We start from the raw sequence: 26,478 nt of genomic DNA, 5'->3' as shown, positions 1-26,478 counted from the left end.
TTTTCTATAAAATGCTAAACTGCAATTCTTTGTCGCTAAAAATTATTCATAAGCAGAGGTGGAACCAGGCACGAAGTCTAGTTAGTTAAAGGTCGCCTAGTAAAATAAATATAATATCAAAAGTGTATATTTAAACGTGAGCAAAGTAAAAATTGAAAAAAAGGCTTCCATTATAATGCTTTTATGATAATGAAATGAGATTCAGAAACGTAAAAAACATGATTTACATACATTCAAGTAACTACTCTATTTTATTACTTAACTAGCTGTACCCTGCGAGCGTTGGTACGTTTTTATTTTATTTTTTATTTTTTGGGTTGTACCAACTCAGAAACCTTTTCGGGCTCATGCACAACACTGCTGAAAATCATAACATGGTCAAATGAATAGCTGTATTTTATCTATAATAAATTTAACTGAGGTAGAGCACAGCAGGAATTTCCTGCTCAAAATATGGAGCAGCCCCACTGGGGTAGTACCTCGACCTTACAGAAGATCACAGCAAAATAATACTGTTTTCAAGCAGTATTTTGTTCCTGTTGGTGAGTAAGGTGACCAGAGCTCCTGGGGGGATTGGGGATTGGGTCGGCAACGCGCTTGCGATGCTTCTGGTGTTGTAGGTGTCTATACCTTACGCTTACCATCAGGTGAGCTGTACGCAGGGTTCGCCAAACCGATTCATAAAGGTAACCGTTTGAAACGGTTACCGTATGAATCGGATACCGATTGAAAAGGTTACCATTTTATTTCGGTTCCAAAACCGTAATAAAACGGTTACCGATTAAACTGTAATACCGAAATATAACGTTATGTATTTCGGTTTTAAATGATTCGGAGAAGTAACAGAGGGTGACAAAATCTGTGAGTCATCGTTTAAAATGAAGAATCTGTAATGTTCCTTTGCTTTTATTGATAATGCTTGGTTTTTCATAAGACTGGCTTATTTAACTATGAAAGTAATTAAGTTTTTTGTTTTGAATTATTCGTTATATGCAATGTAAACATTAACGCGAAAAAGAGATGAAAACTTGCTCGCGCCACGCCCGGGGCCTGTCGTCTATCACAAATAAATAAGTTTTAAGTAAAATCACGCAACACACGGGAGCGAATGAGATAGAGATATGGTGTACGTTCGGACCGCAATCCGCGCTAGCGCAGCGCAGCTACAAGAACGGGAATTGCCCGCTTAAACTTACGACGCGAACGTTATGCCTACTACCGGTTTATTTCGATACTGTATTACCGATATGATTCGGTTACCGAATGATTCTCTTACCGTTATTTTGATTCGATAAGTACCATTTTATAAAGGTAAATAACCCATACCGGAATATCCCTGGCTGTACGCTTGTTTGCCGACCTAGTGACATAAAAAAAAATATATATATGTAACGTTACAGGCGATAGTCAAAAATGATCGATTGGTTCAATCTGTAACATCTGACTGTTGGACATAGACCTCTTTCATCGTGTAGATGTAGTGTTAGAGCTTAATCCACCACGCTGCTCCACTGCTGTTGGCGAATACACTCTCAACTATGAGTAGCCATCGCTATCAGGTGTCAAGATGACAACCGAGGCCCACAAAATTGTGATACTAAAACAATTATTTTTTTATTCCACTATGTTAGCCAGCAAGCATTTACAGGATTAACCTAATTTTAAGTGGATACCGGAGCCCACAGACGCCTATAACACTAGGAGCGCTACGAGTTCGTTGCCGACTCTACCTGTGCCCCTCTCTGAGAGCTATTTCGAGTTATCTTACTCATCACACGAACACAATTCTCATTAACAGCAGTTTTATTTGATCTTCTGTAAGGTTGAGTCGCTTTCCCTGTCGAGTTTCTTTAAAATTTCAAGCAGCATCTATAGTCCTCCCGTGACCATGGTTGCTGTAAAGTATCCGAAACGTCGGGCCTTTAAAAAAGACCTAATAAACCGCGTTAGAATCCGAAAAAGTTTTTTCATTATAAACATGTATCTATGTCATCTAACACAAAAATATATACTGAACCAATACATAGATAATGCAAATTTCTCTCTCAATTTATGGATACATTGTACCGCTGGCTTAAATAATAATCCAAGCGTGTGGTTCACGGAGGAACGGTAAATTCTAGCTTAATTTCAATCGATCCAGGGCTTATCCCTAAAATATTGCCAAGCCGTTGTCAATCTATTTTACCTCGACTGAATTTTTTAATGGATTATTTACTTTAACCTATTAGTTGAAATGGCTGTTGCAATGGCTGTTGCAGGTTCGATTCCCGCACGTGGCAAACACTTGTATCGGCTAGATATTTGCCGTGGTTTAGGCGTTCGTGCTTGTGAATTGAGTGATCTCGAAAACCTAACACAGCAGTAAACCTTTTTACCGTAAGTAGACGAAAAAATTTAACAAATACACTAGTCGTCACTACGATTTTCGAGGGTTTCCCTCCATTTCTCTGGGATCCTATCATCAGATCCTAGTTTCCTTATCATGGTACTACACTAAGGATATCTTCTTTTCAACAAAAAAAGAATTATCAGAATCGGTTCATAAATGACGAAGTTATCCCCGAACATACATTAAAAAAAATACCGCATATATATATGCAATCGAATTGAGTAACCGTCTCCATTTTTGAAGTCGGTTAAAAACAAATCGATTCACATCACTAGGGACGAAATCCTAATTAAAGGGATACATTTTTATCTCAGTTTTCGTGTTTAGATGGAATGATTAATCATAGTTTCGTGGTCCGACGGTCGGGTGAATTAAGCTTCCGAAAATTGCTTGTTTGGTGCTTAGCCACACTGTATGGAATCGTTTATTCTTGTAATTTCAAATCGGTACTAATATTATGAGGTAGAGGTTTCTTTTTTCGATTGTACTATAATCATAAGTTAGATTATATATATATATATATATATATATATATATATATATATATATAGCTAGCTGACCCCGCAAACGTTGTTTTGCCATATATTTTATTAACCTTCTCAATCCCCCCCCCCCCCCTTATAACTTAGGGGAATGAAAAATAGATGTTGGCTGATTCTCAGACCTATCCGATATGCACACAAAATTTCATGAGAATCGGTCAAGCCGTTTCGGAGGAGTTTAACTACAAACACCGCGACACGAGAATTTTATATATTAGATATATATGTTGCTCTAAGCAGAATTATTTAGCTGTGGTCTTCTGTAAGGTCGAGGTACTACCCCAGTCGGGCTGCTCCATATTTTGAGCAGGAAATTTTGCTGTGGCGTACCTCAGTTAAACACTTTAGTAAATCCGAACAAACGATAAAACTTTCAGTCAAATGTAGTGTGTAAGTAGATGTTATATAGATGTTATATGTAGTAGTAGCGTAAGAGTGCCTTAATAAGTACTTATATTATAATGTGTAATGTTTGAGATTGGGAGCAGTAATAAATCAGATTAGAATAGATCCAGTCGTTTCATATCTCCGATGACATAACCTTACACAAATTTAAAAATTAAGTATTGCTGCGAATAAAACGTCAAATATTATAAAACGTAAAAAAAAAAGTGAGATATAAACTTATATACTAACTATAACTAATATACTCACATATACACATATAAATATATTTATACATACAAACATACTTACGTACAAGTAAAATGAAAAATCACTTTATTCAAGTGGGTAATATAATTTCCTAGTTGTTTCTATTGGGCATAACTTCCTTCTGGTAGATGGAGAAAGAGGCCTATGTCCAACTGTGGTATGTAACAGGCTGAATGCGTAATGCGAATGCGTAATTTTAATGAATTAATTCTGATAAAAGTGAAACTACCACAGATTCGAAATATTTTACCTCAGAACAAGCGAGCAACAAATTAAGTTTTATGATTATTCAATGCTATATTTTTTTAATTTGACTAGCCCGTTGGCGCAGTTTGTAGTTGCTTTCTGCTCCGAGGGTCGTGAGTTCGATTTCCACCCCGAGTCTGGGTGTAATATAAGTATTTATTCATATATTTACAAATGTATGTTTATTGAAAGAAAAAATATGTAGCTATACCAGTCGGCTGTTACCTAGAATACAAGCATTAATTTTGCTTACTTTAGGAACAGACGACCGTGTGTGTATTATGTAGATGTGTAGATATATATCTAAGTAGATAAAAATAAATCACCGAAATTTATTAACGTGCATGACTTCCGAATGACAGCATTAAAATAATTTAACTTTTTTTTGTGTTCGTTATTCTCAACAGGGTTTGTCTTACAAATAATTGAGTTTGCCCGCAAACGAAAAAAAACCGACTTCAATTACGAGTACATCGACGAGTAGTACAACGTAGATCGACGAAAAAATAGTCAAGTAACTGCGCGTTATCAAAGATTACTCAAAAAGTAGTTATCAGATCTCAATAAAATTTAGATGTGACCACATGACAAACATCAGCTTTCGAATAAATTAAAAATTATTAAAATCGGTACACCCAGTAAAAAGTTATTGCAGATTTTCAAGAAGTTCCCTCGATTTCTCTAGGATCCCATCATCAGATCCTAGTTTCCTTATCATGGTACCAAACTAGGGATATCCCCTTTCCAACAAAAAAAGAATTATCAAAATCGGTACACCCAGTAAAAAGTTGTTGCGGATTTTCAAGAATTTCCATCAATTTCTCTGGGATCCCATCATCAGATCCTGGTTTCCTTATCATGGTACTAAACTTGAGATATCTCCTTTCCAACAAAAAAAGAATTATCAAAATCGGTACATCCAGTAGAAAGTTATGTGGTACAATGTAGGTCGACGAAAAAAGCGTCAAGTAAAAACGCATTATTAGATATAGCTCGAAAAGTAGTTATTAGATCTCAAATAAATTTAAATGGGACCAATTGGCACACACCACCTTTTGATTAAAAGAAAATTTGTCGAAAGTGCTCCACCCAGTCAAAAGTTCTGATGTAACATACATTAAAAAAAAAAAAAAAATACAGTCGAATTGAGAACTTCCTCCTTTTTTGGAAGTCGGTTAAAAAAACAGATATATTCTTGAAACGAAAAAAAGAATAGACGGTACAGAGTACGATTGTATAACATAATTATATCTATATTATCTATATAAATAAAAACGAATGTTGCTAAGCGAGAATCACTCGAAAATGGCTCGACCAATTTCGCTATTTTTTTTTTGTATGTTCCTTAAGGCCCACGGAAGGTTTTAATACTAAAATAAAAATACAAAAATAAAATAAAAGAAAATTGCCAAAAAAATTAATTTTTACTATTAACTTTTGATAGAACGAAGTCTGTCCGGGCAGCTGGTATACAATAAATAGAATTACATTTTCCTCTTTTCGAACTACTTCTTTTCAATCCTTCATATTTCAAATCAGCGACGCACCTGTGCCTTCATGGTACGGAACTCACTTAACATAAAGTGATCCGACCTTTTCCTTCCTAGTTGTTATGTTAAAATACCTTTTTTTTCAAATTCCCGGTAATACTGACTGGATTACAAATTAATCCATTTACTAAAGAAAGATGTATAGATAATTCATTCATAAACGCAATTTCAAGGTACATTGTAAAAAATATATCCCACCAAAAACATTTTCATGTAAAATGTTGCCAAGACGAGATCATATGGCTCGCACTGTCAAAAAGTTATCAGATCTCATGTAGAGTCAAGCTTCTAACTCTACATGCCCTTACAATATTATAGCTGCATTTTACCTCCGACACATTTTATATCATAAATATCATCCAATCTTCACCATATTCGGTTTAAGCACGCTGTTTTTGATTTTATGTTGAACTGATATGCAAACGGTGATCTACGCCAAAACTTAAATACCAAACTTACAAAATGTAAATTTTCGACATAAACTAAGAACCGATTCTTATTTTTTATGTATTTTATTATTATTATTTATAGCAAGGAGTAACAAGGAGTCCCTATATCAATTTTCAGACCTCTAGCATCAAAATTTGCGGAAGTCTCATACAAACTTCCATCCCTTAGTTTAAGGGGTTGGGGGGTAAAAGTTCCAAGCCTTAGAATTTTTTTGTTGTTTGTGTACTAATACTAGCTTACAAACCAAATTTCAGCTTTCTGGGACTTCAGGAAGTACTCTAAGAATTTTGATGATCATCAGTGAGTGGCGAAATTGGGTTTTTCAGATATAAATAAAATCTAAAGTATAACAGCTATACAATTGAAACTTTATATGTTTAATAAGTCCACTATTGATATCATATCCCGAGAATTTTGTTTATCTGGTATAATCCAAACCCAAGTTATGAGGGTTCAAAAAAACGACGAAGCGCTTCGAGAAAAGATAGGTAGTGCTTTTCGTTTTTTTTTTGTGGCTCGTCTTGGCGGGGGTACTACCGTACCCCCAGAAATCGTCTTGGCGGGGGCACTACCGTGCTCCCAGAAACGCTTCAGCCTGTAATATCCCACTACTGGGCATAGGCCTCTTTCCCCATGTAGGAGAAGGATCAGAGCTTAATCCATCACGCTGCTCCAATGCGGGTTGGCGGATATATTCCCTACTACGAGTAACGATCGCTATCAGGTGTACATGATAACAACCGGGACCGACGGCTTAACGTGCTCTCCGAGGCACGGTGGGGAGACCCACAAGGACTGCACAAACACCCAGACCACGGCAAACACCTGTATGGCCAATACAAATGTTTGTCATGAGCAGGGATCAAACCCGCAACCGCCAACGTAACCCAGAAATCATGTAGGAATACTGTGTATGGAAGGCGATCAGACGAGCTTACAGTAAGGAAGACTGCCACAAGAACTCTCCACACTCTTCAGATGGGTTCTGGCAGAATTTAACTGAATCTAGAACCTTGATTGATTTATCAACTTAAAATCTACAGTAACTATGTCATTGCAGTGCACCAAAGTTCATCATGCACCCAACGGTAAATTAGTTTAATAGTAGTGGTAGCCAATTTTGAAAGAGACAGAGAAAAAGAGAAAAAGCGAGAGAACTTAAGGCAATATTTATGATAGTTCAACAAATTACTTATTAATAGCATTAATAAATAAAACATAAGTTTTAACAATTTTCATTAATATGCTAATTTTATGATTCATAAAGATTTTGATAAGATGATAAGAGTTTTTTTTTGTTTTTCCTGATGATAATAGTGTTTTTCGTTTTTCCCTTATAAAACCAAAAAAATGTTATTAGTTTACGAACTATTGTTTCGTCATCTGGTGTTTTTCTTTCGATGTCCAATGGAAAAATCCACAAGAACAAACTTGATTACGCTGTGTGGCCAAGATGTGGGTGGTAGCTACGACTAAGGGATAACATGGTTCCATTACCATCTTGGAACTTAAAAAGTCGACCGATGGCGGGATAACCATCTAACTGCTGGGTTTGAAAAACACAGGCCAAGGACGAGCAGCAGCGACTTCGATGCGATAAAGCCAGCCCTGCGGTCACCAACCCGCCTCTGCCCAGCGTGGTGACTATGGGCAAAACATATGAGCTCACTCCATTTTTAATGCGCTAATTTGTCTAGCAGTGGACTGTGATAGGCTAAAATGATGAAATTTGATTACTTGATATACGATTAGCGGAAGATCGGATTCACTACGCTGCTCCACCATGGGTTGGCGGATATATTCCATACTCTGAGTATCTGTAGGATTATTTGAGTTGAAGATGATTAAAAAAGTATAAGTAAAATTATACCAATATCCTTAACTAGAAATTTGCAAGAAAAAAAAAAACACAAAAATATGCACAAAAGGCGATATTATCTTATATCGTATTCTAATAAGCGTTACAGCATTTTTTGAAAGTTTCATTTTCACTATTACGAAAGTTAATATTTTGTGGATTATATTTGTATGTAAATATTGTTTTTCGTGTGTGGTATGAAGTAGCAACTAAACATAACTAAGGTCTATTAATAATATGAATTTCATTATAAATATAATTTGAATAGAACAATCACTTAGCAAGTAACAGGCTGAAAAACAAAGAAAAATTTCAGGTGTCCCACAAGGCTAACACCTCGGTCCTATTCGTTTTCTCTACTTTATCAATAGTAATCTAAAACCTACATTACATATATTTTTACTTTCAAATATTTTTATATACCATTAATATCCGATGATGCTATGTTTATATTCAAATGGCTTTGACAAACATGCTATTCATACGATATATCATCATCATCATCATCATCATCAGCTTTAGTCCGTCTACTGCAGACGATTTAGACAGTGTCAGACAGACAATTGGTCGCCTAGGACACTCTTCAGGAAAACGCAGAGTTGCATAAGCTCTGCGCCACTCTCTCGACCTCACTGGCTAGACCCACAGGAACGACGAGTCGATACGTGTGGAGCCAGTTCGGCTGCAGGAGTCTCGCATTTTAGACGAGAGTGTAGCAATGCCGGTTTTCAGCTGGGACACATGACTATATTTAAAAGAGTAAATGTAGATTTTCTTGCTAGATATTTCCAGTAAATTTCACATTCAAGTTCAGTTGAAACCCATAGATTAACTGTAGTATATATACACCAATGACTCGACATTTCTTTACAAGTAGGTCTACTTGAGTGCAGAAATTTTGATTTATTTTTATTTTAGAATCAATGAGTGAAAAAAAAATTCGTTTTTACTTCTAATTCCTTAAATATTAAATCAGTTAAAAATATACATTGACGTATTTGTCTTTGGAAATTATCACACCACCACAATCAGATGTAAATAGAAGTGATATCTCTGATTATACTTTCGTTGTTTTCAAGAGTTATTATAGTTTCAAGATAATATTTAGTATTTATATAATATTAGTATATAGTTGTTATGTCGCTTTAGTCTTTAGATAAAAGTTATATTTTATATCGTTTGTTTCATGCCGAGTTAGAATCACATGACACATGAACATCGTAAAAAAATATTCATAGCATTACATATTATATTGTCTTTTGCTATATTTATATTTCATTTTCTATTTAAATACTTCATATATAATTAAAAAATAAACTGTATTTATGAGGTCATTAAATTATACGCTTTAGTTTCACAAAATATTATAAATATTTACAATTCAAAACAAATATTTACAGATAGTTATGGTACTAATCACGTCCATTGGAATTGTGCCAAGAATGCTGGCAGTATTTCCCCGTTAAATCGCTATGCAGATTCTCTGGAAATAAAATGATTTTATGATTGTACTACGGCTATTATAACATGAAAATTAGAATTGTCTATCGGTCGTGGGTTCACTTTCCGGTCGATGCTGTCCTGTACTAATATAATGAAAAACAGAACCGAATCGCTCTCAACCAGGTATGTAACGTCAGTACCATATAACTTTTCTAATAATAATTGTTACTTTGGCGATAAAAAAAAAAAAATTGCGGAAGATTTTTCGGGAAAGGTGTTGCAATTAAAAAAAAAAATTACTGCTTCATTAGCAAGTTGTAAAAATAATCAGATAAATTATAACAAATAAAAAATTGTAATAAACCGTAGTGTCGTATCTTGTAAGCAGTAAAATGTCTAAATATTACTCGTATATATATCGTGTCTTGTAACTGTTGCGAGTTAGTTCCTGTGGTACAGCGGACAGGAATCGAAATGCAAACAAAAACTTTGTACACTCTCTTGTTCGTCGCCTTTGGTCTCATCATCGGCGGTTACAGCGATGTAGCACGTAAGTCATTTTTAATACGTCCGCGTGGAAATTAACAAAAAGTTATTGTTCAGTTCGCAGAGTTATAAAATAAACATATATCAAAAATTAAAATTGCCTAAGTTACTCCTTATTAATTCAGCTATCTGCCAGTGAAAGTCCCATCAAAATCGGTCCAGTCGTTTCAGAGATTAGCTGGAATAAACAGACAGACAAAAAAACAAAAATTGTAAAAAAATGTTATTTTGGTATATATACCGTGTATATACAATATATAATATATATATTATTTTAATATTACAAACAGACACTCTAATTTTATTTATTTGTATAGATAGCTTTACCCATAACTTTAATCCCCTGTCCCAATGTAACATCGTCGTTTTTCAGGGATAGAAGTAAACGCAAGCTACTGAGTCATATTGTGCATTTATTCAAATCATTTCATATTTTATTCAAGTATTTCTAGTAGTTTTCTTGCGTTTGAGTCCAAGATACAAGAAAGTCAGACCGACCACTTAAGTTGAAAATCAGCCACAACTACAAATCACTTTCAACTACTGTTACAGGACTACGGTCTTTTTTATTCATAAAAGTTTGTATTCGTTGAAACTATAATAAAATAATATATTTAATTTCACAGCAAAAAATGATCTCGAGGAACATGTGCTGACTTTGTTGAGCAAATGGCGTCAAGGGACGTTGGAAACGAATTTGTTCACACTACCTTCCATTAAATCTATAGGCCTTGAACCTTTAAACATTGAATACAGTGATGGTGGGATTCAGTAAGTCTATATTATTTTCTCATCATCATCATCATCATCATTTCAGCCTATTGCAGTCCACTGCTGGACATAGGCCTCCACAAGTTCGCGCCAAAAATGGCGTGAACTCATGTGTGTTGCCCATAGTCACCACGCTGGGTAGGCGGGTTGGTGACCGTATTATTTTCTATCCTCATAAATTTTCATATCATTTCAAAATTTAGATCCACATATGCATGGATACATAGTAGACTATGACAGGAAATGTTCTGCACAAATTCTGGACCAGCCCGTCTGTGGGAGGTCTTCAATTTTACAGAAGATCATAGCTAAATAACACTGATTTCAAGTGGTCCTGTGGTAAGGTGGCAAGACTTCAACAAACATTAGATCCATATATGCATGGATGCATAGTAGAGTACGACAGGAAATGTCCTGCGCAAATTCTGGACCAGCCCGTCTGGTAGTACTTCAATTTTACAGAAAATCATAACTAAATAGCTCTGATTTCAAGTAGTGTTGTGTTCCTGTGGTGAGTAAGGTGGCAAAAGTTCCTGGGGAGAGTAAGGGGTACAAAAAATATGTCATCCTTTAATCACGAGCTTCTAATATATGTCTGTCTGACAATATGAGGATAAATGTAGTTGATGAAGTTTCATGGTAGTTAAGACGTGTCTGATTATTGCTAAAAATGGCTGGCCAACATTCTCTAAGTGGTTTAAGGCTGTTACACAAAATTACTATTTGATTAGTGGTGAAGTTTAATCACAACTCTAAAAATTAACATATTAATTACGATTATAGTACTCGATGTTCTAATTTAATAGTTGTCTTACATTTATTGAAATTTCGATTGATCAATTGATTCATTTGTCGTGTAACATTCCACAGTTAGGCTGTATTTCTCCACATAAAAGAAGGGAAGGAATTTACAATTAATTTTTTTTTCAAGACTTCAAATTACTGCTGAAGATGTATCGTTGACGGGAATCGACAGTTTTGTCGTCGAATCTTTGGACGTGCAAGAAAACTCTGAATTCTTGAATATTTCTGGCATTCTAAGAATCCCAACTCTCACTCTTTCCGCTGGTAAGCAAATAAGTTTTTACGTATTCATGTATTCCATAGTCGAACAGTTTAAATACAATACTTATTACACTAAATCAAAATCAAAATTAAAAACACCTTTATTCAAATTGGCTCCAAGAGCACTTTCGAATCGTCATTTTACAAATTAAAACTTTAAAAATAAATTATTATTTTTGTAATAAGTAAAGCTACCACCGATTCGAAATGTAGATTCTGCAGAGAAGAATCGGCAAGAAACTCCGCAGTTACTCTTTTGAAAATAATATATAAACTGTGTTAAACTGTTATATGTGAGTTGCTGAAACTTAACTATAATAAAAAATAAATATACTCTGTAATTTTATTACTATTGATATTATGATTTAAATAGTATGACTCTAATGTATCAATCTTATTATTAAACAAGACAAGTATTACAACACACAAATATATTGTACAATAAGTGACCTGTCTATGTACATTGAAAATTTTAAGGTAATTAATTATTAAACTAATAACAATTAACTGTTTATATTTATCTAACTCTCTTTCTCTAACTCTGGTGTAGTGGTGCGAGAGTCGCCTGAATCACCGACGGTGTGCAGGTTCAATTTTTTAAATTGAACGGAACAACCTTATTAAAGAAAGTGTTCCTAAATTAAGTTAATATTTTATATTTGGTATTATATATTTTATGGACCGCTTTATTAATTATTAACATATTTATGCTAGCAGCTTGTCACTTATAATTTTGTATTTTAATTTTTTTAGCTACTTACCGGCTGTCTGGAAGAGCGGTTATAATCCCATTAAGAGGAAATGGAGTTATGACGTAAGCTTTTTGTTTAAATATTTAACCTTTTAATCAATTCCACGTTAATAATAAATCTTAATAAAAATGTTAATAAAAATACTAATCAAGTTAATTTTTAAAAATTTATATTTTTAATTTTATTAATACACTAGCTGTGCTCGCGACTTTGTCCGCGTGGAATTTAACAAAAAAGTTATTGTTCAGTTCGCGAAAATAAATAAATTTCTAATATAAAAGTAGCCTAAGTTACTCCTTATCACATCTGCTATCTGCCAGTAAATGTCCCGTCAAAATTGATCCAGCCGTTTCAGAGATTAGCCGGAACAAACAGACAAACAGACAGACAACAACTGTAAAAAATGTTATTTTAGTATATGTACCATGTATACATCCACATTCATTTAGTAAAACGCGGTTATATTAATATTACAAACAGACAATCCAATTTTATTTATTTTTATAGATAATATTTTGTGTTCATTTAAATGTAGAGTATTTAACAAGATTTTGAAATGGAACTAAAGTGATTAAAGCCCGGTACGAACAAATGTTCGTAACTGAACTGTTTGTTGACAAAACGAATCGTTTTAGCATATTGGAAGCCAGCCTCAGTCAAAGTATTATGATGGAGGATTCAACTGCTAACAATAATATAATGGTGTTTTTGAAGTAAGACTTCTTTACGCACGCTTGACTTGGAGAGTAAGCTGGTGAATGCGTGACGAGTACGTTACGAAAAGTGTGATCGGGCGAGGCTAACGCAGCAAGAGAGAGTGCGAGCACGCATTTTCTTTCTCTCTTTCTCTCATAGCCAGTTACGTTTTGCACATCTAAGACACAGTGCAGGCGTATTGTGGGGAAGTTATACTTTAGTCGTGTGGTCTAGAGCACAATCTTTTTCCCAAATAATAATTGTGTTTGCTCGCAAACGAAAAAGACCGACTTCAATTACATCGAAGAGTAATACAACGTAGATCGACGAAAAAATAGTCAGGTAACTACGCGTTATCAAAGATTACTCAAAAAGTAGTTATCAGATCTCGATAAAATTTATATGTGACCACATGATAAACATCAGCTTTCGATTAAATTAAAAATTATCAAAATCGATACACCCAGTAAAAAGTTATGCGGATTTTCGAGAGTTTCCCTCGATTTCTCTGGGATCCTATCATCAAATCCTGGTTTTCTTATCATGGTACTAAACTAGGGATATCTCCTTTTTAACAAAAAAAGAATTATCAAAATCGGTACATCCAGTAAAAAGTTATGCGGTATAATACAAAGTAGGTCGACGAAAAAAGCGTCAAGTAAAAACGCATTATTAGATATAGCTCGAAAAGTAGTTGTTAGATCTCAAATAAATTTAAATGGGACCAATTGGCACACACCACCTTTCGATTAAAAGAAAATTTGTCGAAATCGGTCCACCCAGTCAAAAGTTCTGATGTAACATACATAAAAAAAAAATACAGTCGAATTGAGAACCTCCTCCTTTTTTGGAAGTCGGTTAAAAAATACAGTCGAATTGAGAACCTCCTCCTTTTTTGGAAGTCGGTTAACAAAAAAAAAACGCCTTCAAATATGCATTAGTAAAGATAACTAAAAAACTACTGGTCAGATCTCGTCCGCATTTGAATGGTTAACTAGTAGCTTTCAAATAAAGCAAGAATCAACAAAATACATACAAATACACGCCTCTTTCCCGCAGGGGTAGGCAGTGACCACTTCTTTCCACTTGCTACGATCTTTACATACTTCTTTCGCTTCGTCCACTTTCATTATTCCCTTCATACATGCTCTTCGGTTTAGGGTACTCTTGACCAGGCCTTTTTTCAAGACGTCCCTCATTTGGTCTCAGAACGTCCGCCTAGGTCTACCCCTTCCAATCCTTCCATTCAACAAAATACACATAAAAAATACAACCATATTGAAAACTACCTCCTTTTTTTGAAGCGGTTAGCAATGATTCCCCCCTCTTCATAGACCTGTGATTGACTGTGATATTATGCATGATCTTAATTTACTTGGTTTTTTCAGGATCGATGTACTGGATGCTTCTGTACAAGTAAACCTACCTGTTGCCAATGTTAACGACGAATACACAAAGGTCGATGACGTTTCCCTATCCTATAGTATTGGTCAAGTTCGAGTAAGTGAACAATCAATATTCGATTTAGTTTACAGTAGTTATACAGTGTGGTTACGGCATCAAAGAATATAGCCACCCCTCTCTTCCCGTGGGTGTCGTAAGAGGCGACTAAGGGAGAACACAGTTCCACTACCACCTTGGAACTTAAACAGCCGACCGATGGCGGGATAACCATCTAACTGCTGGCTTTAAAATACACAGGCCGAAGACGAGCAGCAGCGTCTTCGGTGCGACAAAGCCAGCCCTGCGGTCATCAACCCGCCTGCCCAACGTGGTGACTATGGGCAAACACTTGAGTTCATGAGTGTGTGTGTGTGTGTGTGTGTGTGTGTGTGTGTGTGTGTGTGTGTGTGTGTGTGTGCGTGTGTGTGTGTGTGTGTGTGTGTGTGTGTGTGTGTCTGTGTGGTTTTTGTTATAAGACTAAGTATATAGATATCCAAACTTATTTACAATATATTTTATAAATAAACCTTCTGTATATATACAATCTTTGGTAAAATAATCGGCTCCACAAAATATTTTATGCAGTTGATGATATATTAACGTACTATTTTTTTTTGTTTTCAGGCTAACCTTCAGAGAGCAGGGCTTGTAAACAACATTTTAAGCAGTCAGGGTCCCGGTATATTGGAAGGTCTGCAAGGAAATGTGGTCACTGCCCTGACGGACTGGGCCGTACCACTAGCTGACCAGTATTTGGCTAAGGTGACACTTCCCGAGTTGACGGAAATAATCGCCGACCTCGCTGTCACCTCAACTGTTCAGGCTTAAATAAAAATAAAGTGAATGTTTGCATTATACATGTTTTGATTATTTTTTTTCTTTACACATCAGCTATATCGCCGATTACAGTAAAATGTGCCCTATGCGTACTGTATTCAGTACGCATAGGGCACATTTTACTGTATATGGATTTATATTGTTTTATTAAGACTAGCTGACATACTACTCAGCTACAAAATGGCTGAAGTAGTAAATGAAAAGTAGCGATATTACATTAAATAAATTCACCTTTTTATCCCACATAAAGAGAAAAAAAGTGTGTGTGTTAGCTCCGACGTACAACTGGAGTTTACACCTTCAGACCGACTGTCTAAATAGGCATAAATAAGTCTTACTAGTCTAAGAAAAAGATTAATACCATATCAAATGGTAAATAAACGAAACAAATAACGCCATCTATCGGAACCGAATAGGAATAGATGGTGTTAACAAAACGTAACGAGGTTATTCGTTCAGTAGATTAAACCCGTCATATTTTTTTCAAGCGTGGTGACTATGGGCAATACACACGAGTTCACGCCGTTTTTGGCGCGAACTTGTGGAGGCCTATGTCCGGCAGTGGACTGCTGAAGTGATGATGACACTCAAAACGTGTGGGTTAAGAATTTTGTCCTAGAGTTTATGAAATTTTAAGTCTAATGAAAATAACAAGATCATTTTATTATTTTATGTACCGAGTAATTTTGCTGAATAAACTTTTAATATCGTCATCATAATGTTCAATCAATATTTTGTTTGTCAACTTAATCTTAGATAATAGTTATCAAGAGTTTAAGTTGTACTTCTTATCGTTTGTTTGACTTGAATTAGAATGACTTACGCTAGTCATTTATCTATGAAAATATTTATTACATTACAGATAACTTAGTTGACTAGCCCGTTCACGTAGTTTGTATTCATAGTTGTGTCTGCTTTCTGATCCCCGGGTTGCGGGTTCGCCGCCAGTCTGGGTGTATTATTATATATTATATATTATTTCTATATATATTTATCAAACAAAAATTAAATATTTTATAGTCGGCTGTTACCTATAACACAAGCGTTAAGTTGCCAACTATAGGAACAGATGATGTGTGTGAACAGATGATGTGTGTTATATGATATTATTATATACTAGCCACCCGCCCCGACTTCGCACGGGTGCAATGCTGATACTAAATACACTACAGAATGTCTTTATTTATAGTATGAAGCTAGCTTATAGCATGGTTATTAATAACAACATTCAAATATGCGTCGTTAGATTACACGTTGTTACAGAATGCGTTGAAGAAATAAAGGTTCACTGCTCGTTCCCAGTAGGTGATAGCGTGATAATTTGTGGCCTATATGTTGACCCGACTTCTTAATAATATTCGTGTCAAATTTGAAGTAAATCCATGCAGTACTTTTTGAGTTTATCCCGGACATACATACAGACAAACAGACAAAAAGACAAACAGACAAACAGGCAAACAGACAAAATTCTAAAAACTATATTTTTGGCTTCGGTATCGATGTTAGATCACATCCCAAGTATTCTTTTAAAAAAATATTCAATGTACAGTTTTGACTTTCCTACCATTTTATTATATGTATAGATAAAAAAAAATCTCTTGCTCTCTCGACTTTCTTTTGGTTTAAATTTGGTAAAAAAATAAAAAATTTCAATGTACTCGATTTACTACTTTAAGACTAACAATAAATAAATAATTTATTCGTTGTTAGTCTTAAAGCATAGCACAGCTAAGAGACACCTTAAGGACGAACGGACATCCTGAGCCCTCCTAAAGGGCTCCACATTTTCTTTAATGGCTGGGTCTCAGTACTCAGCCAACCCCACACGGTGATGCTGTCGAGGCCGCGAGGGCCAACAGCACTAGAGTAAATATTCCGAAAACAAAAACGCGCTTTGCCTTCTAGCGCTTTATGATTAGCAGCGATCGCAAGTGTTCATCGGACTTCTCCAGCGAGGAAAATAACAATTATTACTGATATAATATAATAAGAATAAGAACGTGCTTTTCAGCGCGACAACGTAATCCGTAGGTACTTATAAGTAGTACGTTACGATAAATTAAAATAATAGTAGGTACCTGGGTATTTTTAGTAAATCGTGAAGGATTAGTAGTAGAAGAGAGAGTTAAAATGATTTGCTGCCGGTTTGGATGAAGTCTTTTTTAACCGACTTCAAAAAAGGAGGAGGTTACTCAATTCGGCCGGAGGAAAATCTTTATATATATATTTTAATGTATGTTCAGGGATAACTTCGTCGTTTATGAAAAGATTTTGATAATTCTTTTTTTGTTGGAAAGGAAATATCCCTGGTGTGGTAGCATGATAAGGAAACCAGGATCTGGTGATGGAATCCCAAAGAAATCGAGGGGAAACTCGAAATTCCGCATAACTTTTTACTGAGTGTACCGATTTTGATGATTTTTAATTTAATCGAAAGCCGATGTTTATCATGTGATCACATTTAAATTTTTGAAAAAAAAATCTTTGGAGTAATCTTTGATAATGCGTATTTACTTGACTGATTTTTCGTCTACCTACGTTGTATTACTTGTCGATATAATTGAAGTCGGTTGTTTTTTCGTTTGTATGTTCGTACTTTAACGTCGATATTAAGGTTAATTTTTAAACCACACATGGTGAGTACATTAGGTTAGATAGGATTAGATTAAAACCATAATTTATCAATTGTCATTCGTCTGTTAAGATTTTGATTTCAATTAAGAGTTAAGGCAATTTAGTGGTAGAGCAAATATTTTTAATTATCGAAAATCCTACGACGATAGGTACTACGTTAGGTATTTAAGTTCTAAGAAGAACTTAATAGAATAGGTTCATATTTTTTGTTGATAATTGTTGATTATCTTTTGTTTATAGTCGAACGAATAGTGAGTAAAATATTTTTTACTGCAGCATACACTAATAATATGGCAATTAGTTCATAATTATACCTATAGTTTTAAGGTGTGCGTTCAAACAAGAATTGAGTAAATTTTATAATCCGTTAAATAAATCGCAGGGTCAACCTTTAAACGGTATATTTAGTATTAGCATTGCACCCGTGCGAAACGGGGACGGGTCGCTAGTGTGTTATAAAGCAAGATAAGAATGTCAATGTATAAAGGTAACAAGTAAGCTATCCACATAAATTTAACAATGTAAATATTTCTTGGAATTCAATTATCTCGGAAAAGGTTTTTTGCGTGAGCTATTTAAATAACATCTTTGTAAACTATATTTATTTAAATTAATACACGTAATTGTGGGATTTGCGATGACAGAAAATGCGATTAGAATATTCATCTGCACAAGATTGCACAGATTAAGAGATCATGGGGATTTAGTTCTAATTCAACTGTTAAAAATGTTCAAAACAAAATTTTTATTACTATTTTTTTTCCTGATTTAAATAGTAGTAATAATCGTTATCAGGGTGTCTTTTTTGGCATGGCTCAAGAACACCAAATATCAAGACCAGACATAAAAATTTGTATAAATAATAATAATAATAATTGATACAAATTGAAATACCAAGTTTTTCTTGTTCCACATCACTTCATTAGAAAAATTGGATCACAGAAAGAGTGTTATGATATAAACAGTATTTTAATAGCGGAAATTGTTTTTGGTTGAGTAAGTTTTGTTTGTCATTTTATATATTATTGTATGAGCGCTGACGACGCGTTGGCGCAACGGTCACAGCACTGGTTTGTGGCTGTTGCGCTGGCGGTTTCGGGTTCGATCCCTGCACATGACAAACATTTGTATTGGCCATGCGGACGTTTGCCGCGGTCTAGGTGTTTGTGCAGTCCTTGTGTGTCCCTTCACCGTGCCTCGGAGAGCACGTCAAGCCGTCGCTCCCGGTTGTTATTATGTACACCTGATAGGGATCGTTACTCATAGTAAGGAATATATCCGCCAAGCGAGCAGTAGTGGATTAAGTTCTGGTCCTTCCTTGGTGAAAGAAGCCTATATCCAGCAGTGGGATATTACAGGATGAAGCGATAGCGTTTGTTTCCAAAATAAAATAAATAACAAAATACAAAACAGTGACTCAAATATTTCAATTAAATTCCGCTGTAACCATGCCTTCAAATCGTTAAAACAATTGTAATAGTTCAAAATAATCTCAAAAATCTGTCGTAAAACTCGACAATAGTCGACTCTTCCCTTGAAATTATGTTCGAAATTGTCAAGCAAGGAACTTAACATTACACTAGTTTCGTAATAAAACATTTATAGCGGATATAATAAATTTAGCCCACAAAAGACTATGGGAAGTTCTAACGATAAATTTCTGAAATGTTTCTCTCTGACTACGCTATTGTGAGTTGAAGTTAAGCACAGTCCTTTTTACAAATATCAGTAATAAAAGAATCGGTTATGAGTTTCATTACTACATAAGCTTAAGCTACGTTTTTATTGTTATTTGAATCACTTTTGTAATTTTTAATTATGTCATTTTTTGTCTGGTTCCTCTACAGTAACATTTATGTTTGCTCCTTGACTATTTTGAAAGCAGCATAATGTATTATGGCCTGGATTATGTAATTTTCTTAAAATTATTTAAATATAAATGTTCACATAATATCAATATTGTGCACTGTGAAAGCACATTCAAATCGTTATTTTGAATTATATAATTACATTTGTTAATTTTTTTTTTTAGTTATGAAGTTACAACCGAGGCGTCTTTATGGCTAAAATTGCAATATCTTCCAATCAACCTCTTGTAGAGGATAGATATGAAATCACTATAGGGCTATATGAAATATTTTTGAACAAAATATATATAAGTATAATATGACAAAAAATGTATCCAATAATATATACAAAATGGTTTACTGTACTACCTTGATTCATACCTATTCTACCAAACTTCCTTCATATACCTTCTGATACTCCTTCTGTTATAGATGATACTTCATACTTCTTTGAACTAATTAAAAGTATCTAAAACGCTACGATCGTTTTCAACAATTTTTGTATATCTTGGAAATTTGAGATGGAAAACTTTTAAAGTAACGAGAAACTTTAATGCAGCGATTGTTTTAAACTTTCTACTATAAACATTGAAGATGTCTTTATCTTCTTCTTTAAGATAAATGTAAGAAGCCCGGATTGTTTGGATAGACAGACGTGAGGATCTTGAATGAGGAGGTTTTATTGCTTATTTTTTAAAGTTGTACTTCTTTTGGGACGTAATGGAAAAATGATGAGAATATTTTTTTACGATGTGCTCGCACACTGACACAAATAAAAATCCGACTCCCTGAAGTTAGCTAGTCAACAAAGAAGTTAGCAACGTGAAGTTAGCTAGCCAATGAAGTATAACTTCTTACGTTCGTAGGTACATAAGTAGACACATTTTTTTTTCATATGAAATCAAAAATCAAATCAAAATCAACAATCACTTTATTCAAGTAGGCTTCAAAGGAACTTTTTAATTGTCATTTCACAAACTAAAATAGTATATGTTAACTAGCTGACTTGGCAAACGTTATCTTGCCGCTAAACACTATTTAAAAATAGAGGTTGGTGGTAGAAGGGTAAAAATTTAGAGTTGTATGTATATTTCAACGACAAATCATAATAAAATAAAAAATAAATAATTTATCTAAAAATTAAAAAAATAATAATTTAGGGGTGGACTCTACCTTTAAAATTTAGGGAGATGAAAAATAGATGTTATTCGATTCTCAGACCTACCCAATATGCACACAAAATTTCATGAAAATCAGTCGAGCCGTTTCGGAGGAGTTTAACTACAAACACCGTGACACGAGAATTTTATATATTAGATTAATTATAGCTGAAGTGAAGTTATCACTGATTTGTAATGTATTATAGATTCTGCAGAGACTATTCAGTAAGAAGTTCCGCAGATAGTCTTTTATTGGAATAATAACCATGGTTGTATTTAGTCATTTGAACTCGTAATATTTCCAAATCACTCGCGAACCGTAGTGGAACAGCGTGGTTGATTAAACTTCGACAATTCTCCTACATGGAGAAAGAGGCCTTTTTTTAACGTGAGGATAATCCATCATGAATACCTTCCAGTGCGGGGGCACCAAAGGGGTTATGCTAGACTCTTACTGGCTAAAACCCACCACGTGTGAGCAGTCATGCGCCTGCCTAGGTGGGGCAAGATAGGGTCGCACTAGCATTCGCCACCTCGCCCTGGAAGAGGACTTAGCCCAGCTGTGGGATGTTACAGTTTGAACCAATTTAAAAATCAATCAATTAATACTTTCTACCCACTGGACCATTACACAAAGAGAACTGATGAATCTTGAGCCGAAATAACTTTCAAAGTCAGAATATAAGATAATTGTTACATCTCACGAATTTAACGAATTCAATGTCTATTATCACGCAAATATCTTAGTAAGATTTCATTCCGATGGCATATTTTGAATAATTCATTGAGGCTTATCCCCGCTTTCTGCGTTGACCGAATATTCGCTATCCCTAAACGTTTTATTGGACTTATAATAAATATTCATGAAAGGGTCTTTTATAATATCTGTATAAAAATATTTAAACGTGCGCTTTTAAGCATTTTATTTAACTAATATACGAATTTAATAATTTTTGGGCTTATGTACCCAAAGATGTCCCGTCTGTCTATTTATCCGACAGGAGTATATAATTTTAGCACTATAATAAATAAATAATTTACATAATATTTATTGAAAATTTAAATATACTGTGTTCGACCATAATTAAAATTACAAGTTTGAACATTATTAAGAACATCCAAAATGTTATGTACACTTGTAAGTGACATGCATATCAGATACTTTGTTATTATATATTTGTAATTTTAAAATTTTATATGTATGTTGTAAGTGTGCTTTTGAAAATAAATAAATAAATTAATTAAGGTTCTGTTGTCAAAGATTATAACTTCTATAATAATAAACAAAACAGTAGGTATATATGCGTGTGTGTGTGTGTGTGTGTGTGTGTGTGTGTGTGTCAAATACATGGTAGTGTGTGTAACAATTTTTTTTTTGTGGATTTCACTCCACTCCTTCTCTATATAAACTATAAGTGTGCGAAATTTCATACTCATCATAATTTTTTTTATGTGTATGTATATGGATGTAACAGGTTTAATCGCCTAATCAAGATAATGCAATATTTATAGGTTGTAAAAGAGCCTTACACAGTACTAGAATTTTTAGTTAAACGGGACTTAGATTAAAAAAAAACAGTATCTCTTGCTCTCTCGACTTTCTTTTGGTTTAAATTTGGTAAAAAAATAAAAAAATTCAATGTACTTGATTTACTACTTTAACACTAACAATAAATAAAGAATTTACTCGTGGTTCGTCTTAAAGCAGTAGGTATATAATAAGTAAATTGAGATTAGTAGTTATCTGCTATAAAATTATAACTAATGTATTAAGACTTATAATTACAGATTTAAAATGCAGGTACATAGCAGTTACGGCGGTAGCGGCCGGAGAGCCGCTCTTCGCCCACCACACCGACTTTGTCCTAAGCCGAGGTGCGATCACGCTAAGAAACACCTTAAGGACGAACGGACATCCCGAGCCCTCCTAAAGGGCTCCACATTTTCTTTCATGGCTGGGTCTCAGTAGTCAACCAACCCCACACGGTGATGCTGTCGAGGCCGCGAGGGCCAACAGCACTAAATACGCCGTAAACAAAAACGCGCTTTGCCTTCTAGCACTTTATGTTTAGCAGCGATCGCAAGCGTTCATCGGACTTTTCTAGCAAGGAAAATAACAATTATTACTAATATAATATAATAAGAATAAGAACGTGCTTTTCAGCGCGACAATGTAATCCGTAGGTACTCACAAGTAGTACGTTACGATAAATTAAAATAATAGTACCTGGGTGACCAAGCTCAGCTCGGTATTTTTAGTAAATCGTGAAGGATTAGTAGTAGAAGAGAGAGTTAAAATGATTCGGTGCGAAACCAGGGCGGGTCGCTAGTGTGTTATGAAGCAAGACAAGAATGTCAATGTATAAAGTTAACAAGTAAGCTATCCACATAAATTTAACAATGTAAATATTTCTTGGAATTCAATTATCTCGGAAAAGGTTTTTTGCGTCAGCTATTTAAATAACATCTTTGTAAACTATATTTATTTAAATTAATACACGTAATTGTGGGATTTGCGATGACAGAATATGCGATAAGAATTTTCATCTGCACAAGATTGCACAGATTAAGAGATCATGTGGATTTAGCTCTAATTCAACTGTTAAAAATGTTCAAAACAAAATTGTTATTACTATTTTTTTTCCTGATTTAAAGTGCAGTAATAATCGTTATCAGGGTGTCTTTTTTGGCATGGCTCAAGAACACCAAATATCAAGACCAGACATAAAAATTTGTATAAATAATAATAATAATAATTGATACAAATTGAAATACCAAGTTTTTCTTGTTCCACATCACTTCATTAGAAAAATTGGATCACAGAAAGAGTGTTATGATATAAACAGTATTTTAATAGCGGAAATTGTTTTTGGTTGAGTAAGTTTTGTTTGTCATTTTATATATTATTGTATGAGCGCTGACGACGCGTTGGCGCAACGGTCACAGCACTGGTTTGTGGCTGTTGCGCTGGCGGTTTCGGGTTCGATCCCTGCACATGACAAACATTTGTATTGGCCATGCGGACGTTTGCCGCGGTCTAGGTGTTTGTGCAGTCCTTGTGTGTCCCTTCACCGTGCCTCGGAGAGCACGTCAAGCCGTCGCTCCCGGTTGTTATTATGTACACCTGATAGGGATCGTTACTCATAGTAAGGAATATATCCGCCAAGCGAGCAGTAGTGGATTAAGTTCTGGTCCTTATCCTACGTGGTGAAAGAAGCCTATATCCAGCAGTGGGATATTACAGGATGAAGCGATAGCGTTTGTTTTCAAAATAAAATAAATAATAAAATAGAAAACAGTGACTCAAATATTTCAATTAAATTCCGCTGTAACCATGCCTTCAAATCGTTAAAACAATTGTAATAGTTCAAAATACTCTCAAAAATCTGTCGTAAAACTCGACGATAGTCGACTCTTCCCTTGAAATTACGTTCGAAATTGTCAAGCAAGGAAGTTAACATTACACAAGTTTCGTAATAAAACATTTATAGCGGATATAATAAATTTAGCCCACAAAAGACTATGGGAAGTTCTAACGATAAATTTCTGAAATGTTTCTCTTTGACTACGCTATTGTGAGTTGAAGTTAAACACAGTCCTTTTTACAAATATCAGTAATAAAAGAATCGGTTATGAGTTTCATTATTACATAAGCTTAAGCTCCGTTTTTATTGTTATTTGAATCATTTTTGTAATTTTTAATTATGCCTTTTTTTGTCTGGTTCCTCTACAGTAACATTTATGTTTGCTCCTTGACTATTTTGAAAGCAGCATAATGTATTATGGCCTGGATTATGTAATTTTCTTAAAATTATTTAAATATAAATGTTCACATAATATCAATATTGTGCACTGTGAAAGCACATTCAAATCGTTATTTTGAATTATATAATTACATTTGTTAATTTTTTTTTTTAGTTATGAAGTTACAACCGAGGCGTCTTTATGGCTAAAATTGCAATATCTTCCAATCAACCTCTTGTAGAGGATAGATATGAAATCACTATAGGGCTATATGAAATATTTTTGAACAAAATATATATAAGTATAATATGACAAAAAATGTATCCAATAATATATACAAAATGGTTTACTGTACTACCTTGATTCATACCTATTCTACCAAACTTCCTTCATATACCTTCTGATACTCCTTCTGTTATAGATGATACTTCATACTTCTTTGAACTAAGTAAAAGTATCTAAAACGCTACGATCGTTTTCAACAATTTTTGTATATCTTGGAAATTTGAGATGGAAAACTTTTAAAGTAACGAGAAACTTTAATGCAGCGATTGTTTTAAACTTTCTACTATAAACATTGAAGATGTCTTTATCTTTCTAAGATAAATGTAAGAAGCCCGGATTGTTTGGATAGACAGATGTGAGGATCTTGAATGAGGAGGTTTTATTACTTATTTTTTAAAGTTGTACTTCTTTTGGGACGTAATGGAAAAATGATGAGAATATTTTTTTACGATGTGCTCGCACACCGACACAAATAAAAATCCGACACCCTGAAGTTAGTTAGTCAACAAAGAAGTTAGCAACGTGAAGTTAGCTAGCCAATGAAGTATAACTTCTTAAGTTCGTAGGTACATAAGTACGCACAATTTTTTTTCATGTGAAATCAAAAATCAAACCAAAATCAATAATCACTTTATTCAAGTAACTTCAAAAGTAATTTTTAATCGTCATTTCATAAATTAAAATAGTATATGTTAACTAGCTGACTCGGCAAACGTTGTCTTGCCGCTAAACGCTAATTAAAAATAGGGGTTGGTGGTAGAAGGGTGAAAATTAAAAAAAAAAAAAATTTAGGGGTGGACTTCCCTTAAAATTTAGGGGGATGAAAAATAGATGTTATTCGATTCTCAGACCTACCCAATATGCACACAAAATTTCATGAGAATCGGTCAAGCCGTTTCGGAGGAGTTTAACTACAAACACCGCGACACGACACTTTTATATATTAGATTAATTGTAGCTGAAGTGAAGTTATCACTGATTTGTAATGTGTTATAGATTCTGCAGAGACTATTCAGTAAGAAGTTCCGCAGATAGTCTTTTATTGGAATAATGACCATGGTTGTATTTAGTCATTTGAACTCGTAATATTTCCAAATCACTCGCGAACCGTAGTGGAACAGCGTGGTTGATTAAACTTCGACAATTCTCCTACATGGAGAAAGAGGCCTTTTTTTAACGTGAGGAGAATCCATCATGGATACCTTCCAGTGCGGGGGCACCAAAGGGGTTATGCCAGGCTTTTACTGGTTAAAACCCACCACGTGTGAGCAGTCATGCGCCTAAGTGGGGCAAGATAGGGTCGCACTAGCATTTGCCACCTCGCCCCGGAAGAGGACTTAGCCCAGCTGTGAGATGTTACAGTTTGAACCAATTTAAAAATCAATCAATTAATACTTTCCATCCACTGGACCATTAAACAAAGAGAACAGATGAATCTTGAGCCGAAATAACTTTCAAAGTCAGAATATAAGATAATTGTTACATCTCACGAATTAAACGAATTCAATGTCTATTATCACGTAAATATCTTAGTAAGATTTCATTCCGATGGCATATTTTGAA

At 34.5% G+C, this 26,478-nt stretch overlaps 2 protein-coding genes across 2 annotated transcripts in view; one reads left to right on the top strand and one right to left on the bottom strand.

The window, feature by feature from the left end:
• The window catches only part of LOC123665587, a 160,973-nt gene that overhangs the window by 51,312 nt on the left and 83,183 nt on the right, over positions 1-26,478 (bottom strand). The window lies entirely within an intron of this gene.
• On the top strand, positions 9,580-15,265 carry LOC123665588. Its single transcript, XM_045599873.1, has 6 exons — positions 9,580-9,685; positions 10,308-10,452; positions 11,384-11,520; positions 12,271-12,331; positions 14,354-14,465; positions 15,033-15,265. The coding sequence occupies exons 1-6, from the start codon at positions 9,610-9,612 to the stop codon at positions 15,234-15,236; spliced, it is 735 nt and encodes a 244-aa protein (XP_045455829.1). The 5' UTR covers positions 9,580-9,609; the 3' UTR covers positions 15,237-15,265.

Source organism: Melitaea cinxia, chromosome 24 (assembly GCF_905220565.1).
Source record: "Melitaea cinxia chromosome 24, ilMelCinx1.1, whole genome shotgun sequence".
NCBI lineage: Eukaryota > Metazoa > Arthropoda > Insecta > Lepidoptera > Nymphalidae > Melitaea > Melitaea cinxia.
Note: the sequence above shows the minus strand (reverse complement) of the source record. Positions and strands in the feature narration are given on the sequence as shown.